Here is a 23,162-nt window from a genome sequence, read left to right as displayed (position 1 = left end):
ATAGCTGTCTAAAGGCACCATACAACTGTACTTATTCCATGAAGACTCAAGCATAAGGCAATAGGTGACCCACACCAAGTACCCATTACTTCCAAATATGCCTGATTAAAAAAGAAACCCTTTCACTTTCAATGGCAATGCATAGTATCCACCCGAGTCAAACGGAAATCCATCCGCTTCAAGTGGCAATGCATGTTTTCCCCCCGAGTCAAATGGAAATCCATCCGCTTCAAGTGGCAATGCATGTTTTCCACCCGAATCATATGAAAATTCCTACGCTTCAAGTGGCAATGTATGCTGTCCACTCGGATCATATGGAAATGAATCCACATCATGCATCTTGTCATGTATTCTGAAATCAAATGGGTATGAAACATCATAGTTGGAAGTGTCACCAACCAATGATCCACCATCAAAGTCCACCCATGAATCACTTCCATGAACCAAAGCATTATCATCATCATTACCCAAACCATTTTCCTCATAAATGTTATCACAAGGATCATAATCAACCACATTATTACTTTCATCCACACCATCATTTTGGGAATCCATATCATATGCCACATCTTCATGGTCGGCAACCACAAATCTCTCATGCAATGCAACACCATGAAGATCTTCGTAAGAGTTGTCTCCTTCATCAAGAAGAGTTTCATTGCATTCATCTTTATCCATACAATTCTCTCCAAGAAAAGATCCATGCATTTTCTCTTCATCTTTCTCATTAACAGTTGCATCTTCATGGCTATCCACTAGTTCATTTTCAGCCATCCATACATGCATTGAAGCCACTTGACGCAAATCATTAGCATCTCCATCATCACTTGAAGTGTCCCCATAGCAATGGCTTACAATAAGAGATGTGGACTGAAGTGAACTCCTATTAGAAAGTCCATATATAGACGGGGTAGGCTTGTAGAAGAGCTCCACGAACAACATGATCTCATTAAGAGCAATGCCATTGTCAATATCCATGATGCATTGGATCACTTGCATGAAAATCCTTGCCTAATTTTTGCACAAATCCACCTATGATCGCCTTCTCCTCAATGTTAGGCACAAAGAAGGAAAGGTACCCATATTCGTCGGCATACTTAGGCAATGAATCCACATGTAATAATGGCATGCATTTCTCCCTAAAGCTCCATTGGCTTGAGTAGCCCCACAAAGCTTTGTACCACTTCATAGGCTAAATTTGGCCAATCCCATTTGTACTCATGCATTACTTTGTAGCCACCATTGTCTAGCTTTGCCTCCAAATTTGCATATCACTTTCTTCACTTTGTCTTCCTCATTGCATGGAAATGCACAAAAGTAGGCATCCCAATTGAGAATCCATTCCTTGAGCTGTATACAAGTGACTCCTTCCCCATCAAAAGAGAGCAAAGCTTCTATAAATGATTCACCATGCTTGAACCATAAGCTTCCAATAGAAGTAGAAATCATACGATCCACAATTTCATCCTTTTCAAGGGCTTTGGTAACTTGGAATGTATGACCTCATCATATAACTGTGCATATCTATCTTTGTTATCCTCATTGGAAATTATGTCTATTTCCTTTTGTTTTGACTCCATCAAATCTTGCCTATGCATTCCTTCCTTTCGATAAGGCTTTGACAATGGTGAATCAACATGAGAAACATCTTTTGGGTTCTCTTGAAGTGTTGTCTTTATACTTTGAGTGTACCCATTGGAAGTTCTCACCTTAATTTCAACATCTCTATGCCTACTAAGCCCACAAGATGATGGATTTGGAAATGACCTTTGTGGTTGTGACCAGTCTCTTGTCCTATCAAGGGAAGTATCAATATTTTTCACACAACTTTGCACTTCATTTACCCCATCACCAAGCTTCTTGAAGCCCTTATTCATAGCATTGGACATTTGCTCCATGAGAACATTGCTTTGCTGCAAATGCTACTGTTTTGCCTCAAAAACTCACTGTTTTGAAAGCAAATATCCCTTTGTGTATCCTTTATCGCTTCGGTGATAGTAACCTTTAGTATATCCAAAGTAATGTGCTTCAAAGAAACTTGTGCACTTCCACTTGTGTGCCTTGTCATTCCCTCATTCACCATGTAATCACTTATGTCATGTAAAGGCATTCCCTCTTGTTTACGGTCAACCATAGTACCAAATTAGATTTTTTGGTGCTACGAATACTTCCATCACCGTGGATCACCACTTTGAGCTCCCCTATACCTCTCTGTTTTGACTTTTAGTTGAAAGTCAACTATGAGGATTGACCATCCATACGGTCACGGAACTGAAAACTATTTGGCTCATTGGGAAGCTCTTGAATAGTGTTCTCAAGCTATGTAAACACCTTCAATTAAGTCCGCACCATTTTTGATTGAATTAGGGTTTTCAGCCTAATAGAATTGTCTACTTTTTGTACCCTGAGATGGTGTCCGAATCCACCACTTGATAGCTAGTTAGGACCACCTTAAGACACCCTTTTAATACTTCCAAAGGTCCTTGAGATATCTTGATTGAGTTGGAACTGAATTGCACTTCTTTGACCACTACAGAGTGCAAAAAATCACAAAAATTTTGCTATAGTTTTCCCACAATTTGGCCAAAATCTCAATCAAAATGTAAAAGCAATTGCCCAATATCCACTCATGATGTAATTCCCCAAATGATCAACATCAAAAGCATATGATTGCTCATGTGACCCTTATGCTTTAACCACTAGCAAACATCCATGGCATATCCAATCAAGTGATCAATGGCTTCCATAGCCTCGGCATGCTTGCAATATAGTCGATTGTGTGTCGAAGAAGAGCTTTATGCTTGCTAATCTCCTGGCCAAGTCTTTTCACCCTCGTACTACTTAGTCCGATTCTAGACATAAGTTGGGGCCAAGTCTTCATATCCAAGTACCTAATCCCCCTTCTTGCTGCTTTACCAAAAGCACTCACGAGACAAGGAGAGTTCATGCCAGGGTACCCTCACACACACATGCTAGATTCTATGAATGAAAGTGGTTACAATGTGTGTGAGAGTGGTGTAAAATCCAAAGTGAAGGGATGAAATCACTTACAAATGCTTTTAGCATGAACTCATGCTCAATATCATAATATCAATCCCCTCATGTTGAATGTCTTCCACAACACCAAGCCTCAATCGGCGAACCTTATTCTCCCAATGGTATGAGGGATACCTTGGGCCATTCCCGGGCTTTGCTAATGACGCCGCCCGGCTACACAAGCACGGAATGGAGTTAGCGTCGAAGCCAGGAAAAACTTGCACTCTTTAAAGATAATAATTTCAATGCAATTTATTGAATACATCATCACACAATTCGTAACTTCATACAATTTTATGTCATTATTTTAAAAGGAAAGGATATACATTTATTAACACCAATATAAAAAAAAAATCTTCTTTAAAAGATAACCAAGCTAACCTGGCCACCATTTCCTTGAGGAGCTTGTAAAGGGAGAGTTGGAGCCGCATCGCGAGCATCTTTTCTAATCTCGTTGTTGCGCACTCCTCCCGAGATAATATTCTGACGTTTTCGGGAAAGGGCCATCTTGGACATCGTCTTGTAGGGCTCGCTGTCGCGGTCGAAACGCTCCAGTCGACGGATCTCAATTCTGAGATCATTTGCTCACCGTATGAGCAAAAGACCACAGCACATGAACCCTCTCTTAAGGCTAAAACCTCTTATTAAAAGTCCACGCAAATGGGGGAGGGAGAGAATTGTGAGATGTCAACACAAAAACGTTTTGCTAAAGGGGAGAAGGGCTGAGGGCTGCTGTAAGTCTCTTCACACCGGGGGGGGGGGGGGGGGGGGAGAAAGAGTTAAGGACACTGCCTCCTAGCAAGAGGGGGATAGAGGAAAATTGCCTTATCTGAAAAGTGGCAAATGAGGGGGTGTGAGAGGGGTGGCTGCAAAAGGGGCGGCTGTACTACAGCAAGTACACTGCACAGGGACGGATGGCGGTACGGACGGCAGCACAGCAGAGCAGCATAAGCTACGCAAAAATGCCTGTTGTCCATGGAGCAACCCGAGGGTTTATATAACTTTGGGGTACGAGTACGGGCGCTGCGCAAAGCAAGGACGAAAGGACGGTGTACCAGCAAAGGCTGTAGATCAGTGGCCTGCATGGGTCTAGGGGAAAGGCTGAGCTAGAGTTCTTCTAGGGTTACACTGGCTTGGGCACAATTGGACTGGTATGAAGGGGTTGGTCTCTAAATTCGGGGTCCTTAACTTCCCTGTCCCCTTGACATGGTAGGAGTCGGGTAGTCTTTCAGTTGGTGACCAAAACCTTGGCATCCAAAACATCAATTTTCACTTCTGAGCTCATCCCTCTGATTTCTTGAAAGAGGTGGGGCTCCTGAGAAAGTATTCTGGGGGAAGGGTCTTCCTTCACTTCGGAATCTTCCTGCATCCTGATTTTGATTTGGGCCTTGCTGCCTCTTCGGGGGTGGAAAGTTTGAAGTACTTCCTTAGGCTTGGAATCTTTTAAAGTTAGAGGGTGCAGGATTTGGCAGGATCTTTACTACAAAGGCTTTGGCAAAATCCTTTGCCATTCTTACTGCTTCAGCCATGGACACTAGCTTGGCATTTTTGACCAGATTATGATGCTGCCTAGTTCTGAGGACCGAGGCTAGTACGGTGAATAAGCCCACCCTAGTGTGCAGACATCTCTCTGAGGGGTGGGAGGATCGAGCAATGGAGCCTGAGAGGGCGACAAGCCGGCTTGAGTCCTCGCCAGCGGCCGACAATGAGGTGTATGGTCCCGTAGGTTTTTGCCCAGCGTGTAGAGAAGGCTGGAAGGTCGAATTCTAGATCATCGGTAGTATAAAGGAAAAGAATAAGAGAGTTGGTTTGGCTTTTATGGAATTGATTCATGTATAAACTTTTTTTTATAAATCTTATATTTGGCATTATTGTATTGTGAAAAAAGACTGTTTTAACAAACCTTGTGAAAAAGACCTTAATTAAGGAACATGTTTATTTATGTCAAACAGTGTGGTAGGATTAATTAGAAAACAAATTGATGCGAGTAGGGTAGAAAGTGGGAGGATGGAATGCCCCGACGGCACCATCCTACTACGGACGGGTGGACCCGATTAGTCGGAAAGCTTTCCAACAGATTAAGTGAAAGCCCTACGCTAGATAAATAGGTTCTTGGGCAACTCTATTCTAGAAGACTAGGCCAGCAGCTATGCCTTGCATGGATGAGGAAGAAAACGTTGCCTCTAGAAATCAAGTCTAGTAGTTGCCCAATTTATGGGTGATTTGATTTTTAGAAGATCACGCTCCCCCTGCGTGATACGACTAGTCTTACCTATGAATCGTATCCTTGAATCTCTACATAGTCAAGGTGTCGATGAATAAGAAATTTTCTCCAAGTTAAGACTTAGTGGACTATCTAAAGGGTTTCTCCTATTTTAGAAGGGAGGAATCTTACACTTATGGATAAAGTGATGAAAGTGTCACGAGTCTCTTAGGTAAGATCGCCTCATTCTATTCTCTTAAATAGAAAATGTCTCGTGTTTTATATACTCTCATTGCAAAAATTTGACATATGATTTCTTATGTTATGTTGTAGGCTTCTCAAGAAGATTCTTCCCCCTCAAAATCTATTGTCGAACTCATGAGATGGGTGTCATAAAATGCTCTTTATGCTAGGTATAGAATACACAAAAATACACACATGTTCCAATGATTGCATGCTATTTTTAGAGGGGTTAATAAAGATGGAACACAATATCTGTCAATGTGGAGAGAGCCACTATAGGGATAATTTTCAAGGAGACAAAATTCCCTGGAAGGTGTTGAAATGCTTCCCTATCATTCCTTGCATCTAACACATGCTTAAATCTAAGGGGATTGTAGAACTCATGACATGCCATGCTACTCATCATTCAACCGATGGCATCATGAGAATCATTAGTTGATTCACCAACATGACAACATGTGAAACATCAATGGCCAGAGTTTAAAGATGAGCCCTGTCACTTACTTCTTGGCTTGGACATGGATGGTGTTAACCCATTTGGCTTCAATTCCACATCATGGTCTACTTGGCCTATTGTATTGGTGAATTACAACCTCCCTCCATAGGTAGCAATCAAGAAAGGTCATATCACACTTGCTCTCCTTGTACAAGGCAAGTATAAGGTGGCAAACATGGATGTGTATCTTGAGCCTTTGATTGAGGAGCTTGAGACACTATGGCAAGGTATCAAAGTGCATGATGTCTCAAGGCCAATAAATAGGCGTGAGGTACAAGCTAAAGGAGTTTTGCTTTGGACTATGCATGACTCTCTGGGGTTCTTGGAGCGCTCAGATACATAGTTGATGTAGATAACTTTGAGCTTTAAACTTTAAACTTTAAGTTTATATCTCTACCTCTCCGGGGTTCTTGGAGCGCTCAGGTACATAGTTGATGTAGATAACTTTGAGCTTTAAACTTTAAACTTTAAGTTTATATCTCTACCTCTCAATCGTCTCAACTTTGAAATAGGTTTGGCAAACTCCGGATATCATGTATGTCCAATTTGTGGACCATCACAAACATCATCGATTTCTCCCTCCTTCACATCCCAAGTATGTGTGACATGATGTCTCACCACTTGTGTGATGAGCGGTGGAGATTGGTTTCAGGCATGGAGAAGCACCCCCAATCCACCACCCGATGAGATGTCTAGACACTCAATCTTCTTTTGACTTCCATATTTGTGTGAGTTGAAGATCAATCATCTCTTAGATTCCATGCATATCTTCAAGAATATGGCAACAAATATTTGGTACCATTTAATTGGTAAAAGAGATACAAAGGGTGTAAGGGATGATTTAAAAAACATTGTACGCCTTCCAAGTGCATAACCAATTGAAAGTGAGAGTAGTAACATGGTCCTACCAAAGGCACCATGGGTATTAACCAAGAAGGAGCATAATAAGGTGAAAAGTGTGATTTCCTCTTTTCGTACACCAATGAGAGTAATGCATTCATTGAAGGGTGCCTTCACAAAGATTAAAAAGAAAGGAGAGGTACAATTATATGGCCTCAAGACACATGATTGGCACAAGATATTATAGGTATATAGATTTTCTCTTATTCAATTTATCTTTATGGTACATAATTTGTAGGCTCATATCCTAACTTCCATTTTTTTCTATGCATAGCTTTTTTTTTCCAATTTCTATAGTTAGTTGTGGAGACGAGGTAAGAGAGTCTACTTACAAAATGGAAAGCTTAAGAAGGTATGAATCTTGTCTTCAATTCACTAACTAAGTTATATTACATATTTGTTATTCTCATGCGCTCACAAGTTATGTATAATAAATAGTACACATGATTGTTATGTATGTAGGTACATATCCTTAAAGGAGATAGATCCTACATCCATTGCATTGAGATGGCTCATCTCAATGCTATTGAGGGAGTGTGTATGATCGAGGGCACTTTCCTAGATTAATTCTCACTAGCCAATTGCATCTTGTGGGGTGCATTTGGTTGATGAAGTGGCGCTTTGTGGTGTTGTTCGTGTTCGATGGATGTTTTCCTTGAAAGGTTCATGAAAACCTTAAAGGACTTTATGAGACAAAGAGTAAGGCTAGAAGCAAGCATGAAAGAGAGATGGTTGATGCAAGAGTCTCTTGTGTGTATATCTCAAAACATCTCTCTCATAGATCCTTCCAGGCCATGATTTTGAGGATGATGACCGACTATGTGCCACAAGGAAAAGGACGGCAATGAAGACTAGATGAAGCACTACCCCAAAAGGTGAATACATTCTGTCACATCATGGAGAAGTGGGGAGATACAAGGATGCAATCAATAGACGAAAGGATAAGAGAAGAGCTTTCAGAAGAGCAATTAGACGCTTGCCAATCCCACCACTCGGCTTGGAACCTCTACCAAATGTAATCAATATAGAATGGCTTCATATGGCAATATCGATGGCATCGAAAAATGGAGAGATGGTCACAAGAGAAGAGAATGAGTATGCAAGAGAATGTGACTCTCAAGTAAGTACATTCTTCATCTCTATCTCATGTTTCGATCGTTATATACCTTGTTCAATACACTATACTAAATGTCATGCTTTTGTTTAATGTTAGTACAAACTATATAATATATACCTTGTTCAATACACTATACTAAATGTCATGCTTTTGTTTAATGTTAGTACAAACTATATAATGCGGCCGCTTGTGTGCTGCGTTTTTACCCCCGTTTTTGAGGCGATTTCAAATGCATTGCTGCTGTGAATCGTTGCTTGCTTAGGCTACTATTTGAGGCGATTTTATATGCATACGTTTTGCTGTGAATCGCAACCTGCTTAGGCTGTCATTTGAGGCAAATCACAGTTTGTTTTGACTACCATTTGAGGGCCGTTTTAGGCGATTTTGTCTCCATCAAACATGGCTAAGCTTAGCCTAAGTTTAGCTTAAGGCTTAAGCTTACATAATGGCTGCGTTTGCAGCCGTTTTTCAGCGCATAGAAGGCATCCCTTAGCCTGTTTTCAGCTCACGACTGAAGCAAGGAGTCCGACTACTGCTGGAGATTCATCTTCGTGAAGGATGGAGATCATTGACATTTGTAGCTATGGATTCTCTACTTACCACAGCTATGGATTCTTTACTTGACATGCTACAATCTTCTTCTTGCAAGCAATGAAGGTGGTTTGGTAAGTCTCAATGGCTTCAATTTCTACATTCTCATGGATACAAGGGTTTTACCACTAAAAATGTGAAAATGATGCTTCAAATTTATCAAGATAATGCTAATGATGCTTGATGATCATCATTAAGTGGTGAGCAATAATGCTTCAATGCCTTTTTTACATTGCAATGGAGCCTTCATGGAATTGAATGCACTAAGTGATACATGAATCAATATTGGGATTGGCGTATGATATGCTTATGTGAATGCATTTTGATGCATTGGTGCATCTTGGTGAGATTGGAATGCATTGCTTGGCATTGAAGGCATAAGTCAACACTTGTAATGGTACATGGTATGCTTATGTGAATGCCTAATACACATGTACATGGAGGGGTTGATTGCCCATGTGTTCGACATGTATGCCTCTTACATAGGCATGTCAAACACATGTATGCCTCTTTACATTTATTTGATTGATTGAACACTTTTTATTTTTCTAACACACTCCTTGAACAAGCTTCCACAATGCAAGTGCTTTAGCTCCATGGTGTCCATTATGTATGATTAGGGAAACCTCACCTTGTAAACATCCTCTATTTTTGTGATGAGCTTCATACCATACTCTACAATTTGATGCCACAAAACCTCAATTTTCAACCAGACATGCCACTGGTTAGTGCTAGCTGCAAGAAAAAATAAAATCAATGAGCATTGGATCATACCTCATGCACCACAAATGTGGGTAAATAATATATATCATAGTTAACATCTTACATTCCTCAAGTTTCAATAATTGTAGACTTTTCTTCTCATCGAACACCATTACCAACAAAATACTAACTTTGTGCTCTTTAGATATAGAGTTACTCCTTATTGATGCAATTTGGCTTCTCAACACTGTCACCTCTCTGGACTCTGCGGAACTGAGAGGGAGTCTCTGCACTGTATGCAACTGCCTAGAAGATTTACCATCTTTTTTGGGCTCGTTGCCACTCGTGCTAGCTTTAGGCTTTGGACACTCAGCCTTCGTGTGTCCTACTTCATTGCAATTAAAGCAGCGATTTTCCTTTCGCGCTTTAATATACTGCTCTTTCTTTTGGATTTCGGTGTCTCTTTTTTTCCTGGATGGTCGCGATTTTTTAGACCAATGACCACCTTGTCCTTCCTGGTCCGTCCTATCCCCTTGTTTCTCACTGCGGAACCCTTTTCTTTTGAGGCTTCACCTCCTCTTTTCACCAAAGCATGGTTGAGACAAAACATCTGTTGTATATGTGGTCGATGCAAGGGAAGTACATATGACAACGTCGTATAACAATTGTGCATGTCTGAACATATGGGCTTCATGAGGCATTGGCATGACCAAGTGTGGATGATGACATGGAGGAGAACCATAGAAAAGTGCTAAGTAACATGCCACACCATTCAGTGATGTCGGGTAGATTGCAAAAGGTGGCAAGGCTTCATAGGAAATCATGGGAGGAGACTCATCTTAACCAACCAATAAATGAGGTGCCTCCAACATTGCCATATGAGGAGAAAGAGAATCTCATCATGGATGACATGGTGAATGACTTATTTGGATGGGAGGGCCTAGATGATAGAGAGAAAGCTCCAATGTCAGAAGAGGAGGACACCTTCAATAGAGAGTCAAGCACCCCTTTGTATGGGGGATGTTCGTACTCCACACGATGAGCAAACTTGGAGCTATTAAACTTGCAAACATCTTATTGTAACATACCCATCTTCACTAATAAAGAAATGTCCATGTAATAGATAAATTTATGAGTTTTTATGGTATAAACATCAATGATTTTATTAAATGAGTCATTTCTACTTAGAATCTTCAAATTCTAAGCCCAAATTTAGAATCTGTGCCTAATTTTACCCCAATATAGGATTTTACAGCATCCAAAATGGACACCGGATCAAGCTTATACGTAAATTTCAGTCATTTTTAGTTAAAAAGTGACATTTCAGTCATTTTTAGTTAAAAAGTGACGCCCTTTAAACCTTAATAAATGCACGACCGGGCATCCGATTGACGAACGGTCTGCACCCCAACAACCAAGAGAACCTCCCAGACAAAAAAAATCCCCCCGGGACGGTCCGACACGTAAATCGAGGTCGGTGTCCCAAATTTGGCGTACACACTTACCAGGGTGCCCGTACGATGGCTACACAAGAACCAAAGGATGACCGCCCACTGTGTGGTCCACACGTAGTACCGCTACGTGGACACCCATGCTGTCCCTGACCAGATACATGCGTACCACTCCTTTCCCTGTTAACCGACACCGTACCTTTTTTCTAGACCCATGCAAGCCACTGATCTACAGCCTTTGCTGGTACACCGTCCTTTCGTCCTTGCTTTGCGCAGTGCCCGTACCCGTATCCCACAGTTATATAAAACCTCGGGGTGCTCCATGGGCAACAGGCATTTCTGCGTAGCTTATGCTCTGCTGTGCCGTCGTCCGTACTGCCGTCCGTCCCTGTGTAGTGTACTTGCTGTAGTACAGCTGCCCCTTGCAGCCACCCCTCTCACACCCCCTCATTTGCCACTTTTCAGATAAGGCAATTTTCCTCTATCTCCCTCTTGCTAGGAGGCAGTGTCCTTAACTCTTCTCCCCCCCGTGTGAAGAGACTTACAACAGCCCTCAGCCCTTCTCCCCTTTAGCAAAACGTTTTTGTGTTAAGGACATCTCACAATTCCCCCCCCATTTGCGTGGACTTTAGTAAGAGGTTTTAGCCTTAAGAGAGAGTTCATGCACTGTGGTCTTTTGCTCATATGGTGAGCAAACGATCTCAGAATTGAGATCCGACTGGAGCGTTTCGACCGCGACAGCGAGCCCTACAAGACGACGTCCAATATGGTCCCTTCTCGAAAACTTTAGAATATTGCCTCGGGAGGAGCACGCAACAACGAGATTAGAAAAGATGCTCCCGATGCGGCTCCAACCCTCCCTTTACAAGCTCCTCAAGGAAATGGTGGCAAAGTTAGCTTGGTTATCTTTTAAAGAAGAGTTTTTTTATATTAGTGTTAATAAATGTGTATCCTTTCCTTTTAAAATAATGACATAAATTGTATGAAGTTACGAATTGTGTAATGCTGTATTCAATAAATTGCATTGAAATTGTTATCTTTAAAGAGTGTAAGTTTTTCCTGGCTTCAATGCTAACTCCGTTCCGTGCTTGTGTAGCTAGGTGGCGTCGTTAAGCAAAGCCCAAGAATGGCCCAAGTTATCCCTCATACCATTGGGAGAATAAGGTTCGCCGATATTGAGGCGAGAGATTATGATGCTGCCTAGTTCTGAGGGCCAGGCTAGTGCGGTGAATAAGCCCACCCTAGTGTGCAGACATCCCTCTGAGGGGTGGGAGGATCGAGCGATGGAGCCTGAGAGGGTGACAAGCCGGCTTGAGTCCTCGCCACCACCGGGCCGACAATGAGGTGTATGGTCCCGTAGGGTTTTGCCCAGCATATAGAGGCTGGAAGTGTAAGATTCTTCACTAGCCTCTCAAGATGTCCAGCATCTTCCCCTGTAATCAATCTCCTCTTCAGAAATATAAAAGATCTTGTCTCTGCCTATTTTGACATAGAGAGAGAAAATATTCTACAGAGAGAATATTCAGATTTTGAATATTTTTAGATAGAAAAATTTCTCATATTATTAAAATGAATTTCCCAAAAACAGAAATTCAAAAAGAACTTTCCAATGTGCAATTAGAATTTATTGAAAATGGGTATAAAGGACCTTAGCCTAAGGGTCTAGATTTTCAAAAAAATTTGAATTATGGTCCAATTAAGGTTCCTATGGACCAATAGCATCAATCCATGTGTAGGGAGGAGATAAATCCAATTTGTAAAAGAAGATACCCAAAAATGAGTAAATGCTCACATAAGATGAAGAGTTGAAAATGTACAAGGTTTATTAGTAAAAAACTATGAGCAATATTAAAAATATGAGATATTTTGGGTATCTAAAAATGAGTAAATGCTCACATAAGATGAAGAGTTGAAAATGTACAAGATTTATTAGTAAAAAACTATGAGCAATATTAAAAATATGAGATATTTTGGGTATCCAAAAAGGAGTAAATGCTCACATAAGATGAAGAGTTAAAAATGTATAAAGTTTATTAGTAAAAAAAACTATGAGCAATATTAAAAATATGAGATATTTTGGGTATCCAAAAATGAGTAAATGCTCACACAAGATGAAGAGTTAAAAATGTATAAGGTTTATTAGTAAAAAACTATGAGCAATATTAAAAATATGAGATATTTTGGCTATAATGATTCTATTTTGACACATATGTAAGGAAGGGGAGTTCTTTAAAGGAGGTGTATATTTCACATGCTTGAATGAGTTTTAAACTAAAAAATAATGTGATATTTTTATCTCTCCTCTCTCTTGAACCAAACCAAACCAAATCAAAATGGAACCAAACTGAATCAAAAAGTAACCAAACTAGGTCTAAATCTAGTCCAAATTCAACTAAACTGAATTTAAAAAATTCTAGAATTCAGTTAGCTTTGGTTAGAGCTTCCCTCTCCTATAAATAGAACATGAGTCCTTTGAAAAAAGATATAGAAGAATTTTACTATACTAGAGTTATGCTGAAATAATGCTAATTTCTACTATTCTCTAAATTCTCTCCAAATTGAAGAAATTAGAGCTTCCCTCTTTCTTCAATCCCCATTGGTGGCTCCATCAACATACTTAACCAATTGATTGGTTGGGGACCTCTACCGTGAACAAAGAATCAAGCAATTTGTAAGGTAAATGGTGAATTTTGATCTTTTCTATAATTTCTCAATGTTTCTCTCTTCTCAACCCCTCTCAAGCTTGAGAAGCTTAATTGGAATGGTTTTTGAATGCTATTGAAGTTAATTGATGAATGGTAGTGAAGAGTTACATAATTTGATGAATGCTATTGAAGTTAATTGATTAATGATAGTTAAGAATTACATAAATTTTTATTTATGCTTAATTCAAATGGTTTTTATGTAATTTCTCTCTCTCACTCAAGAAATGGTCATACTCATGACCCATTCTCAATTCAAATGAAGCTTTTCATAAAGCTTTTCCTTAATCCAAGATTAATCTATACTTGAGGTCAAATTAATGACTTTTTTCTATGCTTTTAGTTTATGTATTTCATGAATATTGATGATTCAATCCAGTATGGATTACTGATCCAATTAGGGATCATTCTAATTAATTCTTAATGATAAGCTTTATCCCTTAAAAAATTTGAGATTTATCAATCATAGCTGCGGAGCTATGGTAAAATTTTTATAAAAATTATGCATAAAATAATTTCATTCAAAGCATGAAAAGAGGACTTCCTACCATATTCTAAGAATTATCATCCTAGATTAATTGAAGATATTCATTGTAATCATAGAGAAATTAAATTTTATATGATACATAATTGATTTTCATGCATAGAGGTATGCATAATAGATTATTATTGTAACATAAAAGTGTTACTTTTATCATAATTGATTTTCATGCATAAAGGTATGCATAATAGATTATTATTTTAACATAAAAGTGTTACTTTTATCATAATTGAAATTCATGCATAGAGGTATGCATAAAAGATGATTATTTTATTATAAAAGTGTTATTTTTAGCATAATTAAAATTCATGCATAGAGGTATGCATAAAAGATGATTATTTTATTATAAAAGTGTTATTTTTAGCATAATTAAAATTCATGCATAGAGATATGCATAAAAGATGATTATTTTATTATAAAAGTGTTATTTTTAGCAAAATTGAATTTCATGCATAGAGATATGCATAAAAGATGATTATTTTATTATAAAAATGTTACTTTTAACATAATTGAAATTCATGCTACCATAAAAGATGAATATTTTATTCTAAAAGTGTAATTCCTACTAAATTGAATTTATGCATAGGAAGATGCATAAAAGATTGATTTTTAATTCAAAAGTATCTTTCTCATCTAAATTGAATTTATGCATAGGAAGATGCATAAAAGATTGAATTTTAATTCAAAATGTCATTCTCATTTAAAATAAATTTATGTATAGGAAGATGCATAAAAGATTGATTTTATTCGAAAATGTTAGTCATCCTTAAACGGAATTTATGCATAAATAGATGCGTAAAGAAATCTTATATCAAATATGAGAATTCTCTTATATTCTATAAATAGATATGAGAAATGATAAGATGTGATAAGATGCATATGAGATGAGTTAGGATGTGATAAGATGAGTTAAGAAGTGATAAGATGTGTATGGGATGAGGTAAGAAGTGTATGCGATGGGATAAGATGTATATGGGTTGTGATAGGGTGAGAATATGATGTAAATGTGGATGTGGATGAGTATGTATGGATGTATACGTGTAGATATGGATGTATGCATGTAGATGTGAATGTGGATGTGGATGAGTATGTATGGATGTATACATAGAAATGTGGATGTATGCATGTAGATGTAGATGTATGGATGTGAATGAGAATTGTAGATGTGGATGTATACATGGAGATGTGGATGTATGCATATAGATGTAGATGTATGGATGTGAAACGGTGAATGAGGATGTGGATGTGGATGCATGGATGTAAATGTGGATGTGTATGTATGGATGTATGCATGTAGATGTGAATGTGAATGTGGATGTATGGATGTAAATGAGGATGTGGATGTAGATGCATGGATGGAGATGTGGATGTATACATATAGATGTAGATGTATAGATATGGATGTGAATGTGGAGGTGGATGTATGCATGTAGATGTAGATGTATGGATGTGAATGTGAATGTGGATGTGGATGTATGCATGGAGATGTGGATGTATGCATGTAGATGTAGATGTATGAATGTGGATGTGGATGTATGCATGTAGATGTGAATGTACGCATATAGATGTGGATGTATGGATGTGAATGTGCATGTAGATGTGGATGTATGGATGAGGATGCATGAATGTGCATGTAGATGTGGATGTGAAAATAGATGCATGGATGTAGATGTGGATGTATGAATGTGCATGTAGATGTGGATGTGAAAATAGATGCATGGATGTAGATGTGAATGTGGATGTGGATGTGGATATATGTATGGATGTAAATATATGATATGTGATGTGAAGGAATCTGAAGTGATGAGATGGAAAATGATGTGATGGGATGAGTACACATATAAATGAAATGTGGAATAAGTAATGTGGATTGATGAGGGATAATGTGGAAAAATGAGAGTTAATATAGAAACTGTATTTTGTAAATGCTGTTTGTAAATGGCTATTTTATGTCAAGAATGCTGGGGAAGCATTTTGACCGTCTTGTGATTAAGGTCGTGGAGACCTAACTGATAAAGTTGCAACTGCCTAACGGAGAGTCAATGGAGGACGTCTCGCGTAGCAAAGTCGGCCGAGGTCTTGACGAGCCTCGGTTCGATTAAAATGGTGAGCTTCCGGTACGGTGGATGAGGGACCAAGGAAGCGGTCTATGAGTGAAGCGCTAGGTCACCTGCGAAGGATCCCAGAGGGTGCTGACCATACGGTGCTCGGGCTCTGGGTCGCCTAGGATACCCACGCGTGCGTCGAGGAAGATATTGGAACAAGGAGTAAGAGTTGTTTTCTGAAACCGGGCATGGATCTGGTTGATTGACCTTGCTGGTCTTCAATGGATGAGTCCATGGCTCTCTATATGGATCTGTTGGTTGATCTTGCTGATCTTCAACGAGAGTCCATCTTGATTTTTATAAGTGATTATATTGCCGAGTATTATGGGCTAGGAACTATTGAAAAGGTCCCTGAGTGGACAGGTGGTGAGCGTTCTAGTTGCCAATGATGTCATAGATACTCTAATGAAGGAATGATGGGAAATTAAGAATCAACCGAATAATTTGAAAGTTTGTGATCAGTGGTACTATGGTTTCATTAAAGGATTATTTTAAAGTTAGCTGATGCTAAGAAAAAGGTAAATTTCATATTGGGTGTGTAATTGGTGTGGCTAATTTTATGTTTGCATGAATTTCCGGCTCGGGGACCTTGGAACTCTTTTCCTTGGTACCCGGGACAAAACCTAACCAAATTCCTAATTGGATCTCATCACTACAGTGGTTGGGCGGTTGGCTAACCCATGGGACTGGATGGGGTTAGGCTAGACTGATGGATCCGTAAATCGAGACTCAAAAATTCTGTTATTACGATAGATGAAGTAAATCCCGGATAGTAATTGTTCTATGGATAGGAATCAACGGCTGTGCCTCTTGATTGGAAAAAAAGCGTTGATCCCAATGATCCAAGTGCAAGTTTCTTCCTTGATCTGACCGAGTATCTTTATAGGTGCAGTCGGATCAGATTGATCACTAATGGTCTTGACTACGTTAGAGTAAAAAGTTATCCTGGAGGAATCGCCCCTGCTTTCCGGATAAGGGAAGTTTTTCCGGGTTCGGTTTTGGAAAAACCGATGGATTAGTCTTTTGTCCGGATATCCGTGGATGAGGCTCCGAGTGTGGGACCCTGCCTCGTGCTAGAAGTGCTACTTCCGCTGCTAGTACCCCGAATCCGTTGCGCGATGGGAACGGGGATCTCACAGGAAGGCCGAATTGTAGATCATCGGTAATATAAAGGAAAAGAATAAGAGAGCCGGTTTGGCTTATATGGAATTGATTCATGTATAAACTTTTTTTTATAAATCTTATCTTTGGCATTATTGTATTGTGAAAAAAGACTGTTTAATTAAGGAACATGTTTATTTATGTCAAACAGTGTGGTAGGATTAATTAGAAAACAAATTGACGCGTGAGTAGGGTGGAAAGTGGGAGGATGGAATGCCCCAACGGCACCATCCTACGGACGGGTGGACCCGATTAGTCCGGTAGCTTTCCAACAGATTAAGTGAAAGCCCTACGCTAGATAAATAGGTTCTTGGGCAACTCTATTCTAGAAGACTAGGCCAGCCGACTGTGCATTGCATGGAAGAGGAAAAAAGCGTTACCTCTAGAAATCAAGTCTAGTAGTTGCCCAATTTATGATCAATTACCCTATGGGTGATTTGATTTTTAGAAGATCATGCTCCCCCTACGGGATACGACTAGGTCTTACCTATGAATCGTATCCTTGAATCTCTACATGGTCAAGGTGTCGACGATGAATAGAAAATTTTCTCTAAGTTAAGACTTAGTGGACTATCTTAAGTGTTTCCCCTATTTTAGAAGGGGGGAACCTTACAATTGGTATCAGAGCCGATCTTAGCTCCTAGGAATTGCCACAAAAAAAACAAGTTGAATGATTGTAGGAAGAGAAAGATGCCTACTCAAAGTTTCAAATTGATGTTTGAATGATTGTAGGAAGAGGAAGATGCCTACTCGAAGTTTCTAGTTTTCCAATGCATCTTCGAGACTGCTAGTCACTCCTCAAATTTTGAATTCCGTGACACCATGGTGCAGATACTAGAGAAGATTTCCCTCCCTCGTTTCTCTCGTATTGAAAGAGGATGGGGTAGAGATTTCTGGAGTCGTGGGCCGAGATATTTCTTCATCCGAGCAGATCGAATTGGAAACCTTACCACCAACCTAAAGCGGATTTGTTGGATTGAAAAGTTGAAGATGATCCGTTTATTTTGGTTCGTCGGTACTCCCAGGGCCGACACCTCTGTGACTATAGATGGGATTTGCATACCTCAGGATCGCTGGGTGTATGACCAAGTGATGTAGGTCTTACCTGCTGACAAAGTAGCTGTGTTGGGACCTACCCCAATCCAGAGTCTACCACCCTTACCATCAGTTTTTAGAGTCTTAGAAACTACAACGGAACCCCCATATTTCACCTATGTGGACCGCTCTACCCTTATGTCATAGTCAAGCCTAGGAATTCCCCTTGATGGCAAATAAGACTAATTATATTAGTCTCAGATCTTTGTAATAAAACTCGTCCTTGTAAATATTTGAAAATAAAATAATTTCAATGTTTTAATCTCCAAAATAAGCGTTCTGAAAATATGAATCTTATAATCTTAAAATTGTTTTTACAATGATGGCCATGACGATCACCCTCCACTTCCCAATACGCTTTATACCGATATCCAGGAGAAGAAGCTCTTGCTCAAGCAAATGCAACCTCCCTCCTTTAAAGGAGAAGGTTCAAAGATTGAGAAGGATGTTGAAGTCTGGATTGAAGCGATGGACGATTATTTTTCTGTCGCCGCCGATACCGGAGTAGCAAATCAGTCTATGCTTGCACGGTTTCGCCTCATCGGAGATACTAAAATCTGTTGGAAACAGCGGTGCCGTGACAAGCGAGTCACCGAGCATTCTCAAACATGGAAAGACATTAAGCAGGCCATGAAGGAAAGATATCTTCCCCCATCCCATGAATCCATAAAGATGAATGAGTTTTTTAGTCTTAGGCAGTGCAACTTAACTCTTGAGGACTACTATTCCAAATTTATCACTCTTCGGAAGTATGCCCCAGCTATGACTACTTCCCAGCAAGTGCCTCATTTCTGCCAAGGGTTAAATGAACCCTTAGATTCCTGCCTTGAAGCAATGAGGCCAAGCACATTACAGGATGCTCTCATACGAGCAAAACCCCTTGTGAAAGAAATGAGAACTGACAAACCTAAGCATCAAAAGAGATCTTACCCTGAGGCAAATCCTAAAGATCAACCCTACAAGAAACCCCAACAGAATTTCTCCTACCACAACAGAGGGCGACAAGGCAACTCTTTTGTCCCCCGCTCGTATGTTGCTTCTTCCAGAGAAGGCCCTCTGTGTTTTAAGTGCAATGAGTCGGGACACTTTAGGGCCAACTATCCCAAGATGGCAACATCATATCAAGGCCGTGGAACCCCTATCCACCAAGGTGCAAGAGGCAGTGGGCGTGGCAGAGGCCGCGGAGGAGCAGTTGCTAGAACCGCCTATATTATAAGTGAAGAACCGACCTTGGAAATGGCTGAAGAAGACTGCGCCACCGTCCATGCGTCAGTAGAACACCAAGGTCCGAATAAACAATTTGGTGTAATCCAAACCCCAGCCACTCATCATGGTAAGCCATTTCAACTTTTGATTGATTGTGGCAGTACCCATTCATTTCTTTCTCCTAGGTGTTTGCAAAAATTAAACTTGGGTCAAAAAATAGCTAGAAGAATGACTGTAGAGCTAGCCAGTGGGAAAGAAGTAGTATCTCGCCACTCTATAGGAAACCTTGATTTTGAGCTGGGTAATGAGCGAACTCATGGCCACTTTAGAGTCTTGCCATTAGGAATTTATGATGAAATCCTTGGGATGGATTGGTTAATTGCAAACAAAGCTAGCATTCATTGTAACCAGGGGAGTATCACTTTTGAAAATGAGCATGGCCAAGTAATATCCATTCAGGGGATAACAGGAAAACCTAAATCTAGGGTAGTCAAGGCAAAACATCTTCTCAAGGGAACACGTAAGGGTCAGCAAGTTTTCTTAGTCAAGCTCAACAAACCCATTGAACCTAGTAAGAAGACAGAACCCTCTTGGCTCCAAGAATTCTCACATGTAAACTGACGAGCTTACAGGGCTACCACCTCCTTGTTGAGAAGTCGATCATGAAATCAAGGTGATCCCTAGAGCTCAACCCGTCTCAAAAATGCCCTATAAAATGTCCCTTCCTGGAGCCATTGAACTTACAGAGCAACTTTCCCAACTCATTGAGCAAGGATTCATACGCCCCAGTAGCTCTCCTTGGGAGACACTTGTCCTTTTCCAAAAAAAGAAGGACGAAACTCTCCACCTCTGCATAGATTATCGAGGGCTGAATCAAGTCACTGTCAAGAATAAGTCTCCTATCCCTCACATCGATCGACATCAAATTTTGCCCTGGGAAAGATAATGTGGTAGCAGATGCACTTAGCCGCAAATCTTTCTTGAGTGCAATTTCAATGCCAAATAATCCCATACTGGTCAAGGTGAAAGAAGTCTCATCTCATGATCCAGATTATCAGAGGACGATGAAGTTAGTAGAAGAAGGGAGAAATTCAGAGAAAGGGATGCTCCACTCATGAAGGAAGCCTCTACTTCAACACAGGCTATATATCCCTAAGGATCCTGCTTTAAAGAAACTAATCCTCCATGAAGCTCATGATAGTCCTACTGCAGGACACCCAGGATATGCAAAAACATTAAATGCCGTAAGAAGGACCTTTCACTAGGCAGGCTTGAAAAATGATGTCCTTCGGTACACTTAAAGCAATGTCTCTCATGCCAAAGGATCAAAGCTGAAAGGGTCAAGATGCCTGGGAAACTTCAACCCTCAAATGAAGTGGGAGTGCATTAGTATGGATTTTGTCACAAGTCTCCCCACTGTTCAAGGAGGATATGACTCCATTCTGGTAGTAGTGGACTTACTTACCAAAGTAGCTCACCTTATACTAGCAAAGAAGACCTTCAAAGCTTCTGATGTTGCTCAAATATTCATCAAGGAAGTCCTCAAACTTCATGGTCTCCCAAAAAGGATAGTAAGTGACTGGGATTTTGACTTCACTTCAAAAATCTAGCAGTCCTTATTTCAAGCCCTGGGAACTCAACTTTGCTTTAGCACAGCTTATCATCCAGAGATCGACGGCCAGACTGAGAGAGTCAATCAAGTAATTGAAGACATTCTCAGAGCATATTGTGGACGGGAACCAAAAAGGTGGATTCAATACCTTCCTCTGGTAGAATTTGCCTACAATGCATCTTATCATCACAGAAGAGGAATGTCACCATTCAAAGCACTCTACGGGCAAGAATGCTTGTCTCCTCTAAATTTCTCTGATCCGATCATAAGAGTTGAGGCATCTAGGAAAATTCTTGAAGAGATGGAGGAACAAACCAAGGCAATCCAAAAGGATATTAAAGCTGTCCAAGATCGACAAAAACATTATGCTGACACCAAGAGGTCTGAAAGGATCTTCAAGGAAGGAGAAAAAGTTCTTCTACAATTGCGACCCAAACGAAGTTCTCTATCACTTGGGAAATATAAGAAGCTCAGCCCTAGGTATTGTGGCCCCTATACAGTTATCAAGTGTCTAGGTAAAAGTGCCTATAAACTCCAACTCCCAGCCCATATCAAAGTCTACAATGTATTTCATGTAAGTTTGTTAAAACCTTATGTACCCAGTCTCGATCATATTCTTGATGATGAACAAGTTGTAATCCCTACTCAAGGAGTCCTTGAATTACAGCCCAATAGCATCATAGATTCTAGGGAAAGGCAACTCCGAAATAGAACTCTTGTAGAACATCTAGTACAGTCCAAATATTACCCTAAAGAGGATGCAACTTGGGAAGATGAAGCTACACTCTTAAAGGATTATCCCCAATTCATGACGAGATGAGGACATCTCGATTTCTTTAAGGGGGGAAGGATGTAACATACCCATCTTCACTAATAAAGAAATGTCCATGTAATAGATAAATTTATGAGTTTTTATGGTATAAACATCAATGATCTTATTAAATGAGTCATTTCTACTTAGAATCTTCAAATTTTGAGTCCAAATTTAGAATTTACACGCGATTTTACCCTAATATAAGATTTTATAGCATCCAAAACGGACACTGGATCAAGCTTATACATAAATTTTAGTTATTTTTAGTTAAAAAGTGACGACCTTTAAAAAGTGATGACCTTTAAACCTTAATAAATACACGACCGGATGTCCGATTGACAAACGGTCTGCATCCCAACGATGAGGAGAACCTCTCGGACAAAAAAAAAACTTCGCTCCCGGGTCTGGCACGCAAAAATCGAGGTCAAGTTTCCAAAATTTGGACCTTACACACTTACCAGGGTGCCCGTACAATGGCCGCACAAGAACCAAAGGACAGGCATCCACTGTGTAATCCACACGTACCGCTACGTGGACACCCATGCTGCCCGTGACCAGATAAGGTACATGTGTACCACTCCTTTCCCTGTTAACCAACACAACATCTGAAATCTGGCCAAAACTGATTATATGTTAGTACAAAAACACTTGATCTATCTAAAACTAGTAGATAGAAAATTACCGAGGGTTTTGCTGCGCTAGACAACGATTATAGCAGCGAAGTTAGCAGCAACCTGGAAATTGAGACTCCCCCTAAATTGCTGACGGGATTCTTTTCTTTCTACCTACTTTGACTCCTTGGATGTTTGAAGAGGATGCCTACTGCACAACAACATTTCCTCCCATCAAACCTCTTCCATCAAGCCAAGTGCCCCTTTCCTTTCTTGCTTTCTCCCAAGCTTTCATGGAGAGCTTCAATGTTTTCTTACATTCTAAGCTTTCATGGAAAACTTCTACATAGCTCTATGTGAGCTTTTCTTTCCCTTCCCCTCTCTTTACTTTTCCTTTCCCTAACCCTATGCATAGAGCTCTAATAGAGAGCTCTCCATGCATTAGGGGAAGGTTGAGGTCTATGGGGGCCCTTTAAGCTGCCATGAGATTAAGGAGATGATTAGTGTGAAGGCCAATAGGAAAAATACATGTGTACAAAAACGTTGGGTTGATTAAGACCCTAAATCTTGTGGTCA

At 40.0% G+C, this 23,162-nt stretch overlaps 1 protein-coding gene across 1 annotated transcript in view; it reads right to left on the bottom strand.

Annotated features, from left to right (window-relative positions):
• Positions 1–273: 273 nt before the first annotated feature.
• Positions 274–23,162, bottom strand: part of LOC147607616 (uncharacterized) — a 32,236-nt gene continuing 9,347 nt past the window's right edge. Inside the window, exon 3 of the mRNA XM_086790787.1 lies at positions 274–1,011. Coding sequence (XP_086646913.1) covers positions 274–1,011 — 738 coding nt within the window. The remainder of the gene's footprint in view (positions 1,012–23,162) is intronic.

This window comes from Cibotium barometz, chromosome 55, assembly GCF_041138505.1.
Source record: "Cibotium barometz isolate CiBa-2024 chromosome 55, ASM4113850v1, whole genome shotgun sequence".
NCBI classification, from domain to species: Eukaryota; Viridiplantae; Streptophyta; class Polypodiopsida; order Cyatheales; family Cibotiaceae; genus Cibotium; species Cibotium barometz.
The sequence above is the reverse complement of the archived record's forward strand: the minus strand, read 5'-3'. Positions and strand labels throughout refer to the sequence as shown.